Raw genomic sequence first — 16,899 nt, 5'->3', positions numbered from 1 at the left:
ACGATAGCATGGGGGTTGCGCACCATATCCCGCCTCTTTTATGACACCATGTAACTCTCCGACTCAGCCTCACTTTCGACTTGTAAATATTAAACATTGAAGCCACTGGCCCTGCATTCCCTGTATGTCAATCTGCCATTCTTCACCATAGTCTACTAGACACACATAAACGCTAACGGCGCCGTCTTCTCAAACTTTGCTAGTTCCTGAATGTTAGGCTTATAGTTTTGATTGAGTCGCCAAATGTCAACTAGCGACCTTAGCTCAGCTGGGAGAGCGTCAGACTGAAGTCTTCCAACTCCAGTCATCTTAATTGACATCTGAAGGTCGTGTGTTCGATCCACACAGGTCGCATAGTTTTTTTGCCTTTTTTTCTACAAAACTCTCATCTTTTTGATGAGGTCGGGTAGACTCTTTGGTCCTGATAGCGTTGACTCAACTCGTCTCTCATCGAGGATCACTTTTCCCCCTTGCGTGCACAATCAATACGAACGAATATCTTATGTCTAAATAGATCTAGCAGATGGATATAGATCTAGTAGATGGATGTAGATCTAGTAGCCAAAGATAGATCTGATTTATCAGTAGATAGAGAGCATTTGCTCCAGAGACATGTTAAATAAATTCCACATGAACAATGAAACCAAACCACCTGTAATATTTTTGTTGAAAACCGAATCTTCGTTCGCATCGTGCCTCTAAGCCTGCCTGTGTTATGTACATAAAAGACCAACGCAACGCATCTTCATTCGCCATCTACCCCGCTCTTTGTATCCAAAGATTGTGACGCATGAAACAAAAAACCCCAACCAAATGTAACCCAATGAAATGGTATCTATCCTCTAGGATATACAATCCAAATCTCAATCAATGTCAGAAAATTCAATTGCAAGTACTCCAAGACTCCCATTGATGCAAGACGACCTCGCGATCTAGCCGCTTCTTGTCTACACATGCTTAAAGGTCTCCGCGCTCGGCGGATTGTCCAAGCCTAAACGTTGTCATCACGGCAGCGTGATCTGACGTCCACTCGTTATTGCTCTGATTAGGCTCCGGAGTGGGCTCACCAGCGACGAGTGTTTCCGACTGAAGAACCTTAAGGCTTTGGCCCTTGTGGTACACGAAATCAATTCGGTCCAACGGCTCGGGCCGACCACTGTTGTTGAGGTAGATGGGGGACCAAGTGATGCCGGGTTCGGCATTGGGGTCGGGGTGTGCCTCACGGAAAGAGTCAATCAACCCGGATTGAATGGGAAACTCGGAGCTTGGCCATGGAACAAAGCCAACGCCGCAGTGGGCCTTCTTGGTGGCCTCTGTCCAGTCCAGGTGTGACGGCGCGTTAAAGTCACCAGTCATGAGAACGGGAATGTCGTCAGCTTCAGCCAGGGCATCTTGCATAGCGCTGACGATGTCCATGATTTGCGGCGTACGGCCGGATTGGTACTCTCGGTTAAGAACTTCGGCCAGAGGCTTGTTGTCGAAGCAAAAGTCATAAGGTCCGTATGGGTCGAATCCGAGATGCACGTTCCACATGATGAGCTGACTCTTGGGGCCTCCCAGCTCGATGCGAATTGATCCACCGGCCGACTGTTCTGGGAAAACCTCGACGATGGGATAGCGGCTGATGATGCCGACCTCGTTGGGGCTCTGCCAGTAATACCACCCGAGCGCCTGCGCAAGACGAGTCGCCTGGCCATTCCAGCTCTCCTGAAGACCGACGATGTCGACGTTTGTGTTGATGAGGAAGCGCACTTGCTTGTTGTGATAGTCCTTGACGTTGGTGCCACCGAACCACATGTTGAAGGACATGACCTTGAGCTCTTCAACGAGCGCCTGACGGCTAGACCGAACGGGGATCTGGACCTGGATCGTCGCAGATGAGCCATCAGTTGCCGTCGCCAGGACCACAAAATTGGTGTTCTTGTCCTTGGATCCCGGAGTGCCAGTAAGGGTTCCATCCGAGGCGAGCTTAACCCAGTCGGCGCCATAGGTGGTGGCTTTGGTGAATTTGGTCTTGTTGTCTTTGGGATTGGCAATCAGGCGACCAAGACTGGCCTTGAAGGGGCTTCCCTGCTGCGCATTCTGGGTGATGATGCGGTCGTTGATGAACTCGATTGGCCCGGTGCCGGGAACAATGACGTCGATGGGATTCGCAAGCCACTGGTAGCCGTCCTTTGCGAGGAAAAAGGCCTTGTAATAGCCAGCAGCCAGACTTGAGATATCGACCTGCACCTCGCCGTTGCTGTTGGGCGCATATGCCCACGTCAGAGAGCCAGCGACGAACTCTTGGTTCTCGGGACCGCCATAGTACGTCTGGTAAACGGCGATCCAGTTGGCGGGGTCCGGGTTGGGCGTCGAGTATTTGAATGTGAAGAGCGACTGTCCGGCGTCAAGGGCGAGAGAGCCGGGGAGCGCAGCACGAGGAGCCATGATGGCGGCGGCGGACGATGGCGATGCGAAGAGGAGGGAGACGGCTGTGGCAGCAGCAGCCGCCGCCTGAAATAGTGAAGGGAGCCTCATTTTTGGCGATCTGGTGAGGGCAATACAGACGATGGGAGCGGTTTAATCTCTCACTTTGGCCGCAGATCTGGCAGACGGACGCTGTCAGATCAGCGGAAACGTTAGTACATGGATCGGTGGAAGCGATGTTAGTGAGAGGGGGCGCAGATCGGTTTTATACGAAACGAGCACGGTCCATCCGCCACGTTGTGTGTCGGGTACGTATGCCATTATGCTGGAAAAGTATCGGGCAAAGCAAAAGTGGTGATGGCGTCGTTACCTCATTGACGTCCCCATCCCGGTAGCGCCAAAAGCGAGCATCACGAGTCTGCCGGCACATTCACTGAGACATGCCCAGACCTTGTGCCCAGCCTCAATCAATTTTAGTGTGCAGCTGGTCCATGCTTTTGAGAGACCCTGTGCTTAGGTTTCCCCCAAGATCAGATTGCGACGCTCAACTTTTGCGAACATGCAGGCGGTGCGGCCGCTGTGGCTTCTGCAAACTCCAGCGACTGAGCGGCCCTAAGCTAGCGGCGACGTGGGGGAGTACAGTGGATGACCTCCGCTATGGAGCCGCGAATACACGTATGCACGACTTGGACGCTAACAATGGGGGAAAAATCGCCCAGGAGTGAGGGACATTGGATCAAATAGATTGGCAGCCAGTCGTCACAGCACGAGCCTCTTGGCAGCCGTCCAGAAAAGCGCCTCATGATTCGGCATTTGCATTCACGTGGCGGCATTTCACATGAATCCTGAGCAACTTCAGGGTCTTTTTTCTTGGTGTTGAGTGACCCTTATTTTTTTTTTCATGCAACCTTTATATCAGATTTATTTTCAATTTTCCTTTTCCACCTTCTGTTTGCAGTAACACGCGTACATGGAGTTCATGCGTTGTTAATCCTGGATGTGCCGGACGAATCCCAATCTGTGCAACTGACAAGCTATTATTGGCGGTGTGACTCTTACAATTTCAACCTGAAATGTCGAATTGAGTAAAGCTGCCATTCATACCCAACGTTTGTAATCGTTGAGTGGTGTGTTTGTCATTTGAAGAATATTCCGTCTTTTCCCGCTGCTTGGACTGATGGCATCGCGATGTAACATCATGATGCACACAGCTGATTCCATCACCAGACTGGTTACCGAACTTTTGAGATATCCCATGATGTTGCAGGTACTATAATATTGGTAGGGACGAATAATAAATGGTTGTTTTGCACGAGGTAGCTATAGTTGATGGGAGTTGTCGTTGAGGCAAGGTAGACCTCTAGAATTCATCCATGTCCCTTGAACCAAGTGGGCGACATGAAAGTCTGAGGTTAAGCTTTCTAATCTCCCAAGGCATAGCTTACTCGCGTGACTATTTCTACGTTTAAGTGAATAGCTTAAGTGTGTACCGGGGTGATGTGTGGACACTCAAGTAATGCTTGAATGGCTCCCGTATAACTGATAGCATCTCACGTGCTTGAGCAAGTTGGACGGTATATCTCATCATATATCCCATCTTCATATTCTGTAAAGACATTGCAAAGACTTTTCATTCGAAAACCATTAATCTCACAATATTTCAAATATATTATGACCGCAGCCGATGAAGAATAGGTCACAAGTCCATTTCGACCCAGGAGATAATAAATATAACCGAAAACAGGTTCATAATTCACTAATATTCAATCTCGGAATTGCTATTTCGATTTGACAAGAGATTCATTCATAATAAATTCGTCCTTGTACAGCGCTGCAGATGAAAGTCGCATCTGCTCCTTCTCCATATATATGGCCTTGTTTGCTGTATAAAAGACTACTAGAATCTCGAGATAGGTCATTAGAAAAAGAGCTCAGCTCTGATAACTCATCGCACTAAAATTGAATGTGTTTTCTCTGTGAAAAACTGGAGACAGGGACGCCAAATTCAGGCCTATATGAGCACAAGCCGGGTTACGCGGTATGCGGTCAACAATAGGATATACCGGCATTAACATAGCACATATGACATCAGAAAGAGCGGTGATGATCTTCAGTCACCTTTCAATCAATTTCATGCTGATCGCAAGCAGATATCTTCACACAATTTCTAATCAAACCTGCTTCCATAGCATCCGGATGAGGTCGATGGTCACGAGGAGGTTAATAATAGAAATCACGCTACATCGACAGCTCATACCAAATGCGGTGCTCAAACGAGTATCCATTTTTTCTCATTCGTTCCAGCTGTCCATTTAGTCGAAAGCTTCCCATGATTTCCGCGTGCCAATATCGGATATCGAGAGGGCCCCGCCAGACAAAGTGCCACCACGCCAACAATGGAGCACAGTAGGAATGCCACGGATCAGCGCCGATCAAAGCCCAGTTTGCCGTACAGTCTTTCGTCACCTCTCGAGACTGTCTCGCTTCACATCTGGTGATGGCTGCGTAGCCAACGCGGGGTATCAGGCATGCGATTCGAGCATTTAGAGTTGATGGCCCTCATCATGACGTTGATGGCGAGTCCGATCATGAGCTATAGGCTGATGACGAAACTCTGTTTGGCAGCTCTGCAAAGGGCTATAAGACAGCTTGCTTCCTCCTTTGCCACTACTCTGATGTTTATTCTCCATTGACTCTTTGATCTTGACAGCTCAACTGAATAGCATCAATATATATCCACAATGAATCGAAAACATTCCGAGACTGGCATCACCGACGAGGCGGCTATTGAAGGCCACGACCTCATTCACAACGCCGAAGTTGAGGAGCAGAGGGTATATTTCAGCCACTAACGTCTTACATTGGGTTACGCGACTCTAACTATTACTTTAAAGGCTCATGGCGACCAGGCATTGACGCAGCCAGATGAGGGTGATGCGCCGCTCAACGCAACGAAGCAGTCCGAGCCCGCCATGGCGGGACAAACCGGACGCCGCCATTCAGCGATGGACAAGATAAAGGAGACACTGCATCTTAAGAAATAAATGAGAGATGAAAAAAAATGAAGTCGAAAACAAAAAAAAAACATCAAACTGATGATACCTGGCGGATGGGCAATCTGGATGGTGGGACGAAAACAAGAAAACCACAAATAAAAAGGAAGGGCACGTGTGTGTCACGTTTCGTCAAAGTGTATTATATGAATTCCCCACATCCGCCCTCCGATTTTCGTTGTCTGATTCGGTCGCCGCAGTAGGATATTTCTTTGTTCCTCAATACATGAATTATTATTATTTCTACAATCTTCATTCATTTTACATCTGTATCCATTTTGATATGAATCGTTTAGTAGATATTCCCACATCTTTTCTTATCTGCTTGGTGGAGCTGCCCACGTTTTTCCCGCGACGGCTCCATCGGGAAAGGCTGCGTCAGGCTAGCCCCAAACCCGCCTAGCCCGCATGAAAATCCCCTGACCACCAAATTTCCCCCAGATTTGGCTGCATCTCGATTGTCGAACGGTTTTTTTTCTCGCTTCAGTTTCTCTTTTTCCCTCTTTCATAAATCCACGCGAATTGGCGCTATTCCTAGCATCAGCTCCATCTTCCCTCCTTTCTCGCCGCTACGGCGCCACGCCGCCTGTCGCTCTTTTTTTTTATTCCCTCTCTTAATCCCTTCCCACTGAATTGACCCGCTGGCCCATGCTTGGCCTGTGATGACTCAGTGTCTCCATTCCTTATGACGACGCTCTCGTCAACGATGCTCTTCAGCCTCCACTCTCTACTGCCCTTGCTGGCAACTCCTGCTCTTGTTCTAGCTGCTTCAATCCCTCGCAGCGACAGCAGCTCATCTTCCACCACCGTCTGGGCGACACCCCACGACAGCTACTCGTCCTCTGTCGGCGTTCTGGGTTGCAAGGTTAATACCAACCGTGTCGCTTACTGGCCCGACTCAGTCGACTGCAACAACATTTGCGTCTCTCTGCAGTACCAGGACCGCCAAGTCTATCTGCTTCGCGTCGACCAATCGCAGGGCGCGCACGACATCAGCTACGATGCCTGGAACTACCTTTACACGGGCTACTCGGCAACGAAGAAGCCCTTTGCCGGAGGACCCGTCGCGATGACAACGCAAAACGTGGACCCGTCCAATTGCGCGAGCCTGATCCATACAAAGGGCAGCAAGCTCCCCCTCAGCGCGGCAAACAGCATGAACTTCCTTGCCAGCTGTCTTGAGCAGGAGAACTCGTGGGTGGGCAGCAATTATGTCCTGTACAACATCCTCGACTCCATTTGCACGCTGGGACAAGACCAGACTTGCACTTTGGATTGGCCCAATGCCAACCAACCATCTTGTCCAGGCACCCTCGGCGTGCCTGATGCCCTCAAGACAGATCCCGTATGGAACATCCAGTACCCTTCTGGAGATAAAGTTCTTGCTGGAGCGCCACCAACGGTGCCTACCGGAGTTCCAGTGCCCGCGCCGGCCCCGACCCCGGCTGCCGATGCCGATGACGAAAACGGTGCACGGAGTCTGACGTGTCCGGATTTCTTACTTTGGATATCCATCCTTTCATTAATTTCCATATTCTACATTCTTTGATGTTGCGGTAACTATCATGAAAATAACCATCCCCGTCGAGGGATAGCTTACGTCTCGGATATGATGTTTATTCTTTGGTCAAATATACCCCCTTGTTCATATTCTCTGTATATTTTTACCAGACCCCTTTGGACTAATATGGTTCATAAAAATTTATTCAAATATTTTGGTCTCTTTTTCTCGTTTTTTTATAACTAGCTATTCTGTTTATATCTTGTTCTCATGCGTGTTTGTTTGTTATGATTTGGGTATCTGGGTATCTCTGGTATCTTTGTTATTTCGACGCCTTGCATAATCTCGCTGCTGATTCATCCATCCCATATACATGCTCTTCATCCTCTGGTACTCCGACCTGAAAGCCGGTAGCCATGCCTGTTCCCAGGTGTACCAACATATGGCAATGCAACATCCACATTCCAGGATTGTCAGCGACAAACGAGAGCACCACGTGCCCCCTCCTCGGCACACTGACTGTGTCTTTCCGAAGTGGCTTCTCCCGCTGCCAGTGATCCGGTGAGTCGGCATCTGATGTCTCGAAAGGGTTATAAGTCCCCAGTTTAGCCTTGTCGGCCCGGAAAGAGGACAGCACTTGGAATGAATGTCCGTGAAGATGGAATGGGTGAGAACCATCGTCGAGGTTGTTGATGACGAGCTTGACCTTGGTGGGCTTTGATCCACTGCCGATGAAGGGGATGAGCTGGTGTTCGTCCCAAGATGACCGGTTTTGCGACAGTAGTGGCACCGCCTGAGGCTGCCAGATGGTATGATTTACAAAGCCAAGAGGTTTGTTTCCATGGACCGCAAGCTTTTGAGTTGACACATAAAAGAGAATCGTCTGTTCCTCCTCTGCCGTAACAATAGGAGCTGGTTCGTGGGTGGCGGTAAGTGTGGCAAGGTCAAGGTGACTGCTACTGAATTTCAAGAGAGACGCATGGTCTCGATCGTGAGCTGTGACTGTTTTAGGGAGAGCAGGGAAGGTATGGTTTGGGTTGAGGGCCGGATTGCCGAAGCGGAGATTCCTAGAACTTGTTAGATACTGTAACCACCAGACTGATATCGTGAAATGTCGAGGTGGGTTATGAAAGAACTCACTCATGATCCAGGTAGACGTTGAACCATGGCTCCGCGGCCTGGTCGCTCTTCCACTTGAGTAGCAAGTCAACTCTCTCGCCGGGATAGAGAATCCCGACGGAATCAGCTGCCTTTGAATCTACCTTGCAGCCTCCATCGACTTGCGTAGGCTGAAGTGAAGCACCGTCAACACCGAGCGTCAAGCCGGTGATTGTGCCCGTATTCACCACTCTGAGCAGCGTCTCTCCCGTAGACCTCCTAATCATCGGCGGGAAGTTACTCAAGGATGTCGTCTTGCACTGGACGGGTCTCGCCGGCACAGCCATGGAGCAGTCGTATCGGCCGCGGCCGTTGATGACCATGGAGTCTGGGACAGGCTCGTTGCCTGCACTCGCCGGGCTGCTGTACCAAGCGAGGACGTCGTCGTGCTTGCGATGGAACCAGTCGCCGATGAGCAGTAGAGCCTCATCTTGCACGGGTGCGTCAGAGTTGTGACGGCGTGGCTCGTGGATCACTAAGCCGCCAAAGAGGCCGTCTGCTCTCTGCAGCTGGGAGTGACTATGCCACCAGAAGGTTCCGTACTCGTCGTCGCGGATACGGAAATCATAGACGAATGAACCGCCGGCGGGGATGGGACACTGAGTGAATCCCACAGCGCCATCCATGTTGTTGAAGCCCTGCATACGCAGGCCATGCCAGTGCAGCGAGACACCTTCGTCGTCCTTGAGTTCATTGTGGACACGGACGATGATACGGTCCCCAGATCGGCCCTCGATAGTCGGGCCCGGGAACTGTCCTGCACTCAGAGTGTCAGCCAGCCAATGAAACGAAACCGAGTACCTAATGTAAGAACTCAGTGTGAGTGTCTGCCATATCACCCACCGTTGATCAGATAGACCTGCTTCTCCACCCCGTCCGGGGCTCGGACACCCAGTGTGACGTGCCAGTCAAAGGTCAGCGTGGTAGGATCTCGTGTGGAGTGCTCGGTCGGGTGAAGAGGAATAGCAAGCTGGTCGTCCAACGGGGCGACGTGCCGGTTCATGGCGAAGAGCAGCACGGCCAGCGTGCCCAGGCACAGCGCAACGACGAGGCCCGCGATCCGGAGCAGCGTGAAGCTGGGCTTTCGACGCGGGCGGACGACGACGGGCTCTATCACGTCGTCTTGTTCCTCGTCGAGTACCTCGTCGTCGACGCTGAGCTGCGTGGCAACGTCATCGCTGTCACGGCCGTCTACTTCGTCGAGTAGACGCCGCTCCTCGGGTTGGTCCTTCATATTGTGTTTTCCCACTCTTCACTCTCACTCAGCTTTCAACTAGAAGAGGTTCTGATGAGAAGATATCGATCGTATCCCTCGCCAAAAACTCAACTAGTCCAGCCCAGCGAAAGGAGAAGCAAAGACCATAAAGCAGGAGGAGGAAGTCAAAGGTACTCGTAATAGCGCGTCACCGGCATGTGGGAGAACATAGCCCGAAGCTCAAAGGGCGGGCGATGAGAAACCATCGCATCATCGGTATAAGAACGCGCGGAAGATTCGTCACTGCGAGTCGGCATTGACTGCCGAGCACTGACCAGCACGTGGGGACGTTGCCCTTGATTTGTCGATTCCTGGGTCTGGCGGAGGGCCCCACAGAGTTGGTGAGGAAGCTATCCAAGGTTTGGGGACTAGTACACGAGTACTAACGCCGAGACGCCGGCTAAGAAGAGAAATTTCAAGGGTCTGTTATCTTGGGTTTTGGGTTTTTGATTTTCGCGGGTGGCTGAGTGAGGAGGTCCGTACTCGGGAGTCTATCTCAGCTCTTTCTCAGCCTCACCCGCTTGCGTTATACATCATACCATATCCCGACTTACATGATTCGATGACCCCTATCTCGTCCAGCAAAGCCACACTTCGAACAGAGTTATAGCTCTCAACTTTAGACCTAACATACTTCTCTCGCCCGGGTACTCTATCCTCAGCCAAGCCCTACTATTATAGTATGAGGCTTTTCCCGTCTTTATCGCTTAACTCTGTCCAAAGAGTCTCCACCAACACTCACCTTCACCTGCAGCATATCACGGCCTGTGGAACCCCCTTCTTCGCAGTCCCTTGCACTAAATCCAAGCATCCCTGCAGAGCCTTGCAGCTCCAGCCAACCACAACCGCCATCACGAGGGCCGCCGTGCCGATGCTATTGGCTTCTGGAGGGCACATGTCTCAATCGCCTGGCCATCTCGCATCTGGCCTTCCCCCTCCGCCCAATCACATGCCTTGGTGAAACATTGACAGCGACTAACTTAACATGTGCAAAAGCTCTGGTCTTTATTTTTTTTTCACGTTTATTCTATTCAGATTTTTTTCTCAACCACAGCGATGTTGGCCGATGATCGTCGCATCTCGTCGCCGCTGTGCTGCACAAGTTCCTACGCTATGGCCGTCCTCTGCCGCTGTGATCACCACTGACCTTCCGATTCGGGGTTTCGGTAATAGTTGAGAGAGATGCAACCTCACGCTTTCTCCTTTATCCATTGTCCATTGCTCTTTAACCGCACGACGAGCTGCTTGTGCTCGGCACGGACGGCCGCGCTTGAGGCCGCAATGCTACACTGCGATGGACAAATCACGTTGTCGGGGTTAGACATGAGGGGGGCGGTCTCTGATTATATGCGCACAGAGCTCAATCCATGAAATAGTCAATTAAAAAGATCCATGATGCTTACTTGAGCATGTTTGCTTAAGTACCGCGTCAGTCCTCTGCGGTGAAACAGGGTGGATAGAATTGGTTGTGTTCCAGCATTCTTCCGTATTGCTTCATTTTCCCAATCACCAAGAATGCCTCTCCTCAGGAGCTTAGGACCGGCGTCGGCAGGCCTGTTTTGCATCATTGGTCTTGTCCGAGCTGGAAGCTTGAAGGATATTGACCATGTCGTCCTCTTCATGCAGGGTATAATCACATGTGTCTAGAAATTGTCTGTGAATCGGTTTGTTAACATTGGAGTTTAGAAAACCGTGCGTTTGACCACTATTTCGGCACCATGGCGGGTGTCCGTGGTTTCGGCGATGCGAACCTGCAGTTGAACGACGGCGTCCCGGTCTGGAAACAGTTGACGAATTCTCAATTAACCAACGAGACCGACTACGTGACGCCTTTTTACATCAACTACCTCGGTGGCAACTGGACCGAATCAACCCAATGCATAGTTTCTGGAAGCAACAGCTGGCAAGAGAACCATGCCGCGTGGAATGGCGGTACCAACGACCATTGGGCCGTGGGAAATAGCCCTTACAGCATTGGATTCTACAAGCGTCAGGATATTCCTATTCAGTTCGCTTTGGCGGAAAATTTTGTCGTTGGAGACATGTACCAGGCAGGTCTACATTCTGAAAGACTAGACGAAACAAAGGCTAATAAAGAATCTCAGGAAGGTGTTGTTGCTGCTACCAACCCCAACAGAGTGACATGGCTCTCCGGCAGTGTCAACGCCCCCGGTGGTCCTCAGACTCCAGATGAAGGCGGCAACCCTTACATCGACAACAACATTACTCCGGGCTGTGAAACTGGCGGCTTCAACTGTTATCCGCTCAAGTGGAAGACTGTTGGCGAGTACTATGAAGACGCTGGTGTCTCTTGGCAAGTCTTTCAGAACGAGGACAACTTCGACGACAACTCGTATGCCAGGTTTCAGCAATTCCAGGATGCTGAGCCAGGATCCAGCTTGTACAACAGAGGCATGAAGGGTCTCTCCCTCGACACCTTCTATGCACAGGCTGCCAACGGAACTCTGCCCGAAGTCTCATACATTGTCGGCCCCATGGAGCTCTCAGAACATCCTCCTTATTCACCTCATGACGGCGCTTGGCTGCAATACCAAGTCGCCCAGGCCGTTCTCAACTCACCCAAGTATAACAAAACAGCGCTCATTTTCTCCTACGACGAAACCGGCGGCTGGTTCGACCACGTTAGCCCCTACCACTCCCCGAATGGTACATCAGGCGAATGGATCCAGGACCCGTATGGTGAAGTCGGCTACACGTTTCTCGGCCCCGGCTTCAGACTGCCTTTTTACATCGTCTCCCCGTGGACGCGCAAGGGCGGCGTCTACACTGCTCACAGCGACCACAACTCGCAGATCAAGTTCGTTGAGAAGTGGCAGGCTGCAAAGGGCCGCAACGTCACGACGGACCAGATGGTCGGGTGGCGCCGTGACCATATGTCTGACCTTACTGATGCCTTTGACTTTGACAATCCCGATTACTCTATTCCGATTATCCCCACGCCTCAGACGCCTCACACTGATTCCAATGGCGTTTATGACGGTTCTTCGTACTGCCAGTCTCTGTACTCTGACGTCCAGCCTCCCATTCCGTATACCGGCAACGGCGTGATCGCAGACATGCCCAGCCAAGTCGAGCAGGGTTTCAAGCCCATGCGCGGAATGCTCACCGAGGGGCGCCACATTGTCCTCGAAGCAAACGGCTTCGCACTCGCCCAAAAGACGACATATGCCAGCTCTCTGGCTGTCAGCCGAGCCACTGCACGACACGACACGCCGTCTCAGCGCTGGATTGCTCACGCGGTGGTGATTGGAGGTGCGGATTTCACGCTTTCTGATGATGCTGGTAGTAACTACATTTGCGCGTCTGGGGTTCTTTGCAAGAATGCCCGGAATGCCGTTGTCTTTACTGTGAGCTACAAAAGCGGGAAGGGATATGCGTTCAATGTCAAGGGCACGCAGAGGTATCTGGCTATTGGAGGGCGAGGATCGTCGAGTTATGCTTCTTTGACTGGGGGGTTGGGATACTGGCAGGCTTATAGCGTGAGTTATTGAATGTCTGGGAATATATAGCATGGCTAGTATTTGAAGATAGATTCAACATGTAGTAGAGGGGCTGGGGTTAGATAGAGAAAATAAAAATAGCATTATTCATTCCAGCCACCCGTCATTTCACATGGCATCTATATAAAGTAACACAATAAGAAAGACCCCCTTGTCTTGCAACCCGAGACAAGCAAGCAATTCATCATCAATCCCTTATCCAACCGTCGCAATGCTATCCAACTGCTGCGGCGCCGGCCTCAGCCCAAAAATATCCCCCCCAGGAGGCGGAACCAGCTTCGACAACACCTTGGCAGCAGCCCAGTCGCCCTCTTGCGCCGCCGCCCTGACGTTATCCGTCGCCGCGTACTGCGTGAATCCCAGCTCCGGATACGTCCACTTGCTCGCACCACCCGCCGCTGCAGGAACAAGGAACTCGACGGCCTTGAACAGCGTCTGGCCCTGCGGGCCCTTATACTTGAACAAGTCGACGCCGACTTTCCGGGCGATGAGCGCGAAGCGGAGGTGTGCCGTCAGGTCAAAGTTGGAGTAGTGGAAGCTGCGCGTGCGGGCGAGTTCTTGCGGCTGGGACCCGTTGGCGGTGATTTGGCTGTTGATGAAGCTCTTGGCGAGCTGTGCCCGCTGCACCGCGAGCGAGATGTTGCCCGTGAAGAGCGCCAGGGCGGCGATCTGCATGTTGGCAAATGTGCCGTGGTTGTTCTGGGCGGCGGCCTCTTCGACGCCAAAGGGCGAGTCGGCTAGCCACGTCAGGAACTGCTTGTTCCAGCTCACAAAGGCTTTGCCGTCGGCCTTGCTCCAGCCGGGGGCGCCGGTGTTGAGGATGGCGACGGCGTCGATGACGTTTGTGTATTCCTGGCTGAAGTCGATGATGCCGATTGACCGGCCGGTGTTGGCGCAGGGGATGATCTGGGCGTGGTCTAGGTTGGGGCTCATGGCCGTCTTGGAGTCGAGGAACCAGGTCCGGAGGATATCAGCCGCGTGCTTGGAGTACTTGGGGTTGCCCGTGTAGTACCAGGCTAGGGACAAGACGTATGTCGAGTTGAACATCATTCCAACCGACACGCGGTCCTGGTACTGGTCGACCTCGGGATTGCGTACGCCGTCCTTTTGAATGTAGGGACATCCATCCGGCGTATTGGGGCTGGGCCACCAATAAGGTGCCTGAGACGAGTAGTCGTGAAGTGTGCCGTTAGGCGGAGCTTTCGTCTTTGCTGTGACGGTCCAGGGACCTTGATTGAGCCAGCTATCCGCCTGAGCAGTGAGATGCTTTAGTTCCTTCTTAAGAGTGCCATCGCCCAAGGTAAGGCGCAGCTTTGCTTCAACAAGGCGGTAGCCATCAATGACGATGGTGTTGGGAATCTTTGACGGCCAGGGCCAGATATCTCCAAGGCCGGGCAATGCAAGGCCAGGAAGGGCGTTGGCCACGCCCGCGGCAGAGAGCAGAGCAACTGAGAGAGAAGAAAAGTGCATTGCGGCGATTTCAATTGATCCCAGAACCAGTCAGTTGAAAGTCGTCTGCCCTTCCAATTAAGCTTGATGGCAAGATTAATGGATGCCAGCTTCCCCATCTTATAGACAAAGGAGCTCACCCCTGTCTTTCCCCAGATTTCAACCCCAGATTCTCATCGAGCCATCCATGAACGGACGGATACTTGTCCGCCAATTACCCCATCCAAGTGCCCAAGAATGATGAACGATGCAAAGTTGCATCACGGCAGAAACCAATTTGGGGGTTCGGGCAATTCTTCCGAGCAAGCTGTTTGCGAAATGTTCCACCAATCAGCTATTTAGCCTAGCATCGCAACACCCTGGTTCCTTGACGACTCCAAGTCTCCAACTACATAAACGATGCCTCTTTTCTCGGAACTAGAGCAGTGGAAAGATGATAGACCGTCAAATAGGAAAAATACGCACGCCTTTGTCGTTTACACATGAATGTCATTGCATCAATAGGATAACCATAGCCTTAACACTAAATCAAGAATGCCAACTCCTCCCTCCACTTGCCATTTATTCCGTTCCTCGCATTAAGAGAGTTGTGTGTGGGGGGGTTTTTCACTCCTTGACGACCTCGGACAACTCGTCTGCTACAGCTCGCCCAGCTGTGCGGCCGGAAAAGATGCAGCCTCCCAAAAACGTTCCCTCGAGCGCGTTGTAGCCGTGAACGCCTCCACCGCCGAATCCCGCCACTTCGCCGGCGGCGTAGAGCCCCGGGAACGGCGTCATGTCTTTCCTCATGACGTTGCTGTTGAGGTTAGTCTCGATGCCACCGAGTGTCTTGCGGCTGAGCAGATTGAGTCGAACTGCAATCAATGGGCCGTGGGCAGGGTCCTGCAGGCGGTGAGGCACCGCAACACGGCTACGCTTGTCTGGCCAGTACGTCCTCGCATTGTGGACGAGCATGGCCTGCGCGTCTTTTGAGTAGGTGTTGTTGAACTGGTCGTCACGAGCATCGACAACCTCCTTAATCTTTTCGTATTCCAGGATAGGGCCATTTCGCTCCTTGGCCAGCTCGTTCATGCCAGCCACCAGCTCCTTGAGAGTATCCCGAACAATGAAATCCTTGCCGTTTTCCTGAAACAATTGCACATTGACTGTCCCCTTCTTGCTAAAAATTCTATTCTTGAACACCTCCCAGATGCTCTTGGCCGTCAGATCAGGGTTCTGCTCCGAGCCAGAAAGGGCGAATTCACGCGCAATGATGGACTGGTCAAGAATGAACCAGCTGTAGTCGTAGCCCGTTGCGCAGATGGCCTTGAGCGTGCTGAGGGTATCAGATCCGGGGAACAGATACGGTGGGAAGCGTTTACCAGAAGCGTCCAGCCAAAGAGACGAAGGGGCCGGCAGGATGCGGATGCCGTGCTCGGGCCAGATAGGATCCCAGTTTTGCAGGCCCTCGGTGTAGTGCCACATGCGGTCACGGTTGACAATGTTGGCACCGGCGCTTTCCGAGATGTGAAGCATGCGGCCGTCGACGTGAGCGGGCACTCCAATGACAAAGTAATCTGGTACCTTTGGTCCCAGTCTTTCCACAGGCCAATTCCGCTTCACAGCCTCAATATCGCCGCCAATGCCACCTGAGGTTACGATGATGGCAGAGCCGTACAGCTCGAAGGAGTCGACAACAGTCCGTGATGTCTTGACGCCTCTTGCCGAGTCGTCGTCCTCCAGGACGCTGCCCTTGACACCAACAGCCCTTCCGGTGCCGTCAACGATGAGCTCGTCAACCTGATGCCGGAACTTGAACTGCACCAGCCCCTCCTCCGCCGCCTTCTTCACCGGATCCGCAAAGATGCGAACAACTTCCGGCCCAGCTCCCCAAGAAATGTGGAAGCGCGGCACCGAGTTTCCATGGCCGTCAGACCTTCCATCGCCGCGCTCAGCCCAGCCCACGTTGAAGAGGAATCCCAGCCCGCGGGCCCTCACATACTCCTCAAACTCGTCTGCAGCAAAGTCCACAAAGGCCTTTGCCCACTGCCGCGGCCAATAGTCCTCGTCACGGTCAAAGCCGGCAGACCCCAGCCAGTCACGCATGGCCAGCTCCCGCGAGTCCTTGATGCCCATGCGGCGCTGGTAGTACGAGTTGACCAGGAACAAGCCGCCCAGAGACCAAAAGGCCTGTCCTCCCAGGCTGTTTTCATTCTCCTGGTCAATGATGAGCGACGGGATCTTGCGCTCGGCCAGCTCAAAGGCAGCGACAAGGCCGGCCAGGCCGCCGCCGACGATGATGACGGGCTTCTGCTGACTGTCGTCCTCCGAACCCATGGCGGCTGCTCTACTGATCTGATCTGATCTGCTGCCTGCTGGAGAGGGTGAAGGAGAAGCAAAGCTGAGAGGGCGAAATGAGATGAGTCAAGTCAAGTTGAGTCTACGTGTACATATCTCGCATGCGGGATATTTGCAGCTTTATCATGCAGAGGCGCATGTACATGTACATTCAATCGATTGTTATCGGGTGATGCGAGTGGTGTGTGTTGCGTGCGCTGGTACCGGTACGGAGGG

The 16,899-nt window shown here is 52.2% G+C and overlaps 7 protein-coding genes across 7 annotated transcripts; 3 read left to right on the top strand and 4 right to left on the bottom strand.

Moving 5' to 3' along the window:
• Positions 1 to 957: 957 nt before the first annotated feature.
• On the bottom strand, positions 958 to 2,520 carry T069G_09343 (endonuclease/Exonuclease/phosphatase family domain-containing protein; the record flags this gene model as incomplete). Its single annotated transcript, XM_056176553.1, has 1 exon — positions 958 to 2,520. The coding sequence occupies one exon, from the start codon at positions 2,518 to 2,520 to the stop codon at positions 958 to 960; it is 1,563 nt and encodes a 520-aa protein (XP_056025031.1).
• Positions 2,521 to 5,150: 2,630 nt separating this feature from the next.
• T069G_09342 (uncharacterized protein) lies at positions 5,151 to 5,453 on the top strand (the record flags this gene model as incomplete). Its single annotated transcript, XM_056176552.1, has 2 exons — positions 5,151 to 5,243; positions 5,304 to 5,453. 2 exons carry the CDS (start codon positions 5,151 to 5,153, stop codon positions 5,451 to 5,453), a joined length of 243 nt encoding a protein of 80 aa, XP_056025030.1.
• A 715-nt stretch (positions 5,454 to 6,168) lies between these two features.
• T069G_09341 (uncharacterized protein) lies at positions 6,169 to 7,011 on the top strand (the record flags this gene model as incomplete). Its single annotated transcript, XM_056176551.1, has 1 exon — positions 6,169 to 7,011. One exon carries the CDS (start codon positions 6,169 to 6,171, stop codon positions 7,009 to 7,011), a length of 843 nt encoding a protein of 280 aa, XP_056025029.1.
• Positions 7,012 to 7,285: 274 nt separating this feature from the next.
• T069G_09340 (multicopper oxidase domain-containing protein) lies at positions 7,286 to 9,355 on the bottom strand (the record flags this gene model as incomplete). The annotated part of the gene is made up of 3 exons (XM_056176550.1): positions 7,286 to 8,030; positions 8,104 to 8,878; positions 8,965 to 9,355. The coding sequence occupies 3 exons, from the start codon at positions 9,353 to 9,355 to the stop codon at positions 7,286 to 7,288; spliced, it is 1,911 nt and encodes a 636-aa protein (XP_056025028.1).
• Positions 9,356 to 10,891: 1,536 nt separating this feature from the next.
• Positions 10,892 to 12,888, top strand: T069G_09339 (phosphoesterase family domain-containing protein; the record flags this gene model as incomplete). The annotated part of the gene is made up of 3 exons (XM_056176549.1): positions 10,892 to 11,003; positions 11,063 to 11,427; positions 11,482 to 12,888. The coding sequence occupies 3 exons, from the start codon at positions 10,892 to 10,894 to the stop codon at positions 12,886 to 12,888; spliced, it is 1,884 nt and encodes a 627-aa protein (XP_056025027.1).
• Positions 12,889 to 13,092: 204 nt separating this feature from the next.
• T069G_09338 (alginate lyase domain-containing protein) lies at positions 13,093 to 14,367 on the bottom strand (the record flags this gene model as incomplete). The annotated part of the gene is made up of 1 exon (XM_056176548.1): positions 13,093 to 14,367. The coding sequence occupies one exon, from the start codon at positions 14,365 to 14,367 to the stop codon at positions 13,093 to 13,095; it is 1,275 nt and encodes a 424-aa protein (XP_056025026.1).
• A 585-nt stretch (positions 14,368 to 14,952) lies between these two features.
• T069G_09337 (FAD binding domain-containing protein) lies at positions 14,953 to 16,662 on the bottom strand (the record flags this gene model as incomplete). Its single annotated transcript, XM_056176547.1, has 1 exon — positions 14,953 to 16,662. The coding sequence occupies one exon, from the start codon at positions 16,660 to 16,662 to the stop codon at positions 14,953 to 14,955; it is 1,710 nt and encodes a 569-aa protein (XP_056025025.1).
• Positions 16,663 to 16,899: the final 237 nt, after the last annotated feature.

Source organism: Trichoderma breve, chromosome 6 (assembly GCF_028502605.1).
Source record: "Trichoderma breve strain T069 chromosome 6, whole genome shotgun sequence".
Lineage (NCBI taxonomy): Eukaryota > Fungi > Ascomycota > Sordariomycetes > Hypocreales > Hypocreaceae > Trichoderma > Trichoderma breve.
Note: the sequence above shows the minus strand (reverse complement) of the source record. Positions and strands in the feature narration are given on the sequence as shown.